Here is a 3,554-nt window from a genome sequence, read left to right as displayed (position 1 = left end):
AAAACATCTGGGCCAGGTGCAGTGGCTTGTGCCTGTAATCCCAGCACTTTGGGAGGCTGAGGTGGGCGGATTTGAGACCAGCCTGGCCAACATGGGGAAACCCCTTCTCTACTAAAAATACAAAAATTAACTGGGCATGGTAGCAGGTGCCTATAATCCCGGCTACTCAGGAGGCTGAGGCAGGAGAATCACTTGAACCCAGGAGGTAAAGGCTGCAGTGAGCTGAGATCATGGCACTGAACTCCAGCCTGGGTGGCAGAGCGAGACTCTGTCTGTAAACAAACAAACAAACAAACAAACAAACAAAAAAATTCTGCTTATTAAAAACAGACAGTGGTAAAAAAAAAAGGTTAAAATAAAACTTACCTCCACAATGACATCTGCTGTTGCTGTTACTGAAGAAACTGTATCTGTTAAAATAGAGCATAAATTCAAGATCTTACATACTATAACCTATAAAATAGCATCATAAACTATAATTGCTTATTTCATACAAGAAACAAAAAGGAAATTTAGCATATAGACAGATTTATCAAGCGTGACAAAACAATATTTATGTCAAATATCTTAACGTCAACTTTTACCTTGTAAGACATCAGTGTTCATGATGGGCAAGGCAGCATCAGTGTCTGCCAATGACACTATATTGCTTATAACTGGAGTCGTATCTTTCTTTGGAGAGAGAAGCTCTGTTGAAGTATCGTGCACCACGGAAACAACATTTACTGACAGAAACAAAAAGATTTCTTATAAACTAAGCGAAAACAATCATCAGAAAGTACTGTTATAGTAATACTGTTTCAAGAAATAATGCAAGCATCTAATAGCTTAAGGAATTGGTAGTTACTGAAGTAATTTTTATTAGGGCTTAGGAATAGCCAGGTTCTTTAGTATCATATTTATAATTACAACACTACACTGAAAATTTACACTTCTCCAACATTTTATGTCTTTTACCTTTGTGCACAATTTCCCAGTCCTTTTAAACAATCTAAAAAGTTTAAATTATGAGAAAATTTTTCTGTGAAATTACTCATGAAGAAAAGAGATTCTGATAGAATCTCCTAATGGGCATCAATTTCAAACTCTTTCAGGATTCATAAACCTTAACATCAATAGAGTGCTAGGTTGGTGTCTCAGCTATTATTGCAGAAATTTCTGTAACAAGCCAGTTTGTATGACTTACAAATCCCAGAGGCAGCAGTCACTCTATGGTCTATGTAAATAGCACCACTGGTCCTATCCTGGGGCTTTTTGATGGAATACTTAGTTGGCTCAGATTATTTGTGCTTTTTTATTATTAAGTCCTAAAGCATTTATAATCACCTCTATTTCATGTGAAAAATGTAATGAAAACTCTTTTTACAAAGCAGGGCTAAGTAAAACATTCTATATTCTAATAAAAGCAGTCTTGTAAATGGATTAAACTCTATATTGAGTGCCTCCTATGTACCATGTTTTGCAGTAGTTGCTCAATATATATTGATGTAAACATACATATGTTCATTTACTAAAGAATCTAAATAAAGACATGTATCTTTTAATTTTTATTATTATTATTTTTGAGATGCAATCTTGATCTGTTGCCCAGACTAGAGTGCAATGGTGCGATCTTGGCTCACTGCAACCTCCACCACCTGGGTTCAAGTGATTCTCCTGTCTCAGCCTCCTGTGTAGCTGGGACTACAGGGACCCACCACCACACCAAGCTAATATTTTTGTATTTTTAGTAGAGACAGGGTTTCACCATGTTGGCCAGGCTGATCTCAAACTCCTGATCTCAGGCGATCTGCCTGCTTTGGCCTCCCAAATAGGCATGAGCCACCGTGGTTGGCCTACAAATATTAACTCTCTGGTGGTAAAGTAGCCTTCCTTTTATACAAAAATACTGAAAAATAGTTCTTTGCAACAGGTTTAGATTGTTTTGACTTTTAAAAGTCAGTTTAATTTGAAAATGAATCAAGGTTATAAATTAAAGCCAAATAATAGTATTTATTAATAATTACTAAACCCCTACAATTGCTAAACAAACATTACCTGAAGAAGATTCCATCTTAGCTTTACTGAATGCAGAGAAACAATTAATAGAGCAGAAAAGCTCTGTCTTCCCCAAATCACTGGTAGTCTCAATCATTTCATCTGAGGGCTTCAATGGTTTGCAAGGAACAGAGATAAGTGGTTTGGCAGGTTTCTGTTTAGAGATTAAAATAATATTCATATTTCTGGTATGTGATATATTGTTAATGAAGAAGAACCTATCACCACTGCTTTTAGTTGGAATATTAAAAAGAATAACAAGATATTTTTTACATTTTCTTAAAAAAAAAGACACTACAGATTGCAATAACTAAAATGAAGAAAATTGGCAAATTTGAAAATGATCTTTATTATTTATCAGATATATTTAACAGCAATTATAATAATAATACCTATGAAAGCAATAAGGCCGGGTGTGGTGGCTCACGCCTGTAATCCCAGCACTTTGGGAGGCCAAAGCAGGCAGATCACCTGAGGTCAGGAGTTTGAGACCAGCCTGGCCAACATGGTGAAATCCCGAGTCTGTACTAAAAATACAAAAAATTAGCTAGGTGTGGTGGTGAGCACCTGTAATCACAGTTACTCAGGAGGCTGAGGCAGAAGAATCACTTGAACCTGGGTGGCAGAGGTTGCAGTGAGCTGAGATCGCACCACTGCACTCCAGGCTGGGCAACAAGAGCGAAACTCCATTTCAAGGAAAAAAAGAAAAAGCAATGAAGAAAGTGGTCACAGAAGAAGTTAATCATTTCAGGCAGTCAAAGCCTATTGGATAAACAAAGGCCTTATATAGTTATAGATCTATCCTCAATGGTAGCTTGGGAATTAACTTGGGAAGATGTCTACTGATGCTGAGGAGGAGCCAGGAAGGAGTGCTTAACACACTTTATAAGATACTGTGGGAATAACTGTTTTTCTAGGCTAACTTCATGGTAAAAATTACAAGCATATTGTAAGAAAGCAGCATACAAGCAATAGAGAGTATAGAGTATTCTGAGTTGAGTAAGTAGTAACTGTGCAAAAGAAAGGATATAAGCTTTGAAAGGCAGGCATTACTGCAAAGATTATGCTCACCATCTATTCTTTCTAGTCAAACAGGAACCAATATTCCCGGATTTCAGAATATGTCAGAGCCTAGGCACAGTGGCTCACGCCTGTAATCTCAACTTTCAGAGGCTGCAGCGGGAGTATCACTTGAACCCAGGAGTTTGAGACCAGACTGGTAAAATAGTGAGACCTCATCTCTAATAAATGAATAAATAAATAAATAAATAAATAAATAAAAATAAAAAATTAGCCTAGTGTGGTGGCCTGCGCCTGTAGTCCCATTTACTTGCGAGGCTGAGGTGGGGAGGATCATTTGAGCCCAGGAAGACAGAGGTTGCAGTGAGCTGAGATCATGCCATTGCACTCCAGCCTGGGCAACAGAGTAAGCCTCTGTCTCAAAACAAGAAAAAAAGAAAAATTAAACATCAGGCTGGGTATGGTGGCTCCTGCCTGTAATCCCAGCACTTTGGGAG

At 37.7% G+C, this 3,554-nt stretch overlaps 1 protein-coding gene across 5 annotated transcripts in view; it reads right to left on the bottom strand.

The window, feature by feature from the left end:
* Nucleotides 1–3,554, bottom strand: part of ZMYM1 (zinc finger, MYM-type 1) — an 88,499-nt gene that overhangs the window by 3,355 nt on the left and 81,590 nt on the right. For 4 of the 5 annotated variants that reach the window (XM_011995617.1, XM_011995616.1, XM_011995615.1 and 1 more), the window contains 3 exons: nt 2,038–2,191; nt 585–725; nt 367–410 (listed from right to left, as the gene is read on the bottom strand). In XM_011995617.1, coding sequence (XP_011851007.1) covers nt 367–410; nt 585–725; nt 2,038–2,191 — 339 coding nt within the window. The remainder of the gene's footprint in view (nt 1–366; nt 411–584; nt 726–2,037; nt 2,192–3,554) is intronic. The other variant, XM_011995618.1, reaches the window with a different exon arrangement.

Source organism: Mandrillus leucophaeus, unplaced genomic scaffold (genome assembly GCF_000951045.1).
Source record: "Mandrillus leucophaeus isolate KB7577 unplaced genomic scaffold, Mleu.le_1.0 Scaffold493, whole genome shotgun sequence".
In the NCBI taxonomy this organism is placed as follows: Eukaryota; Metazoa; Chordata; class Mammalia; order Primates; family Cercopithecidae; genus Mandrillus; species Mandrillus leucophaeus.
Note: the sequence above shows the minus strand (reverse complement) of the source record. Positions and strands in the feature narration are given on the sequence as shown.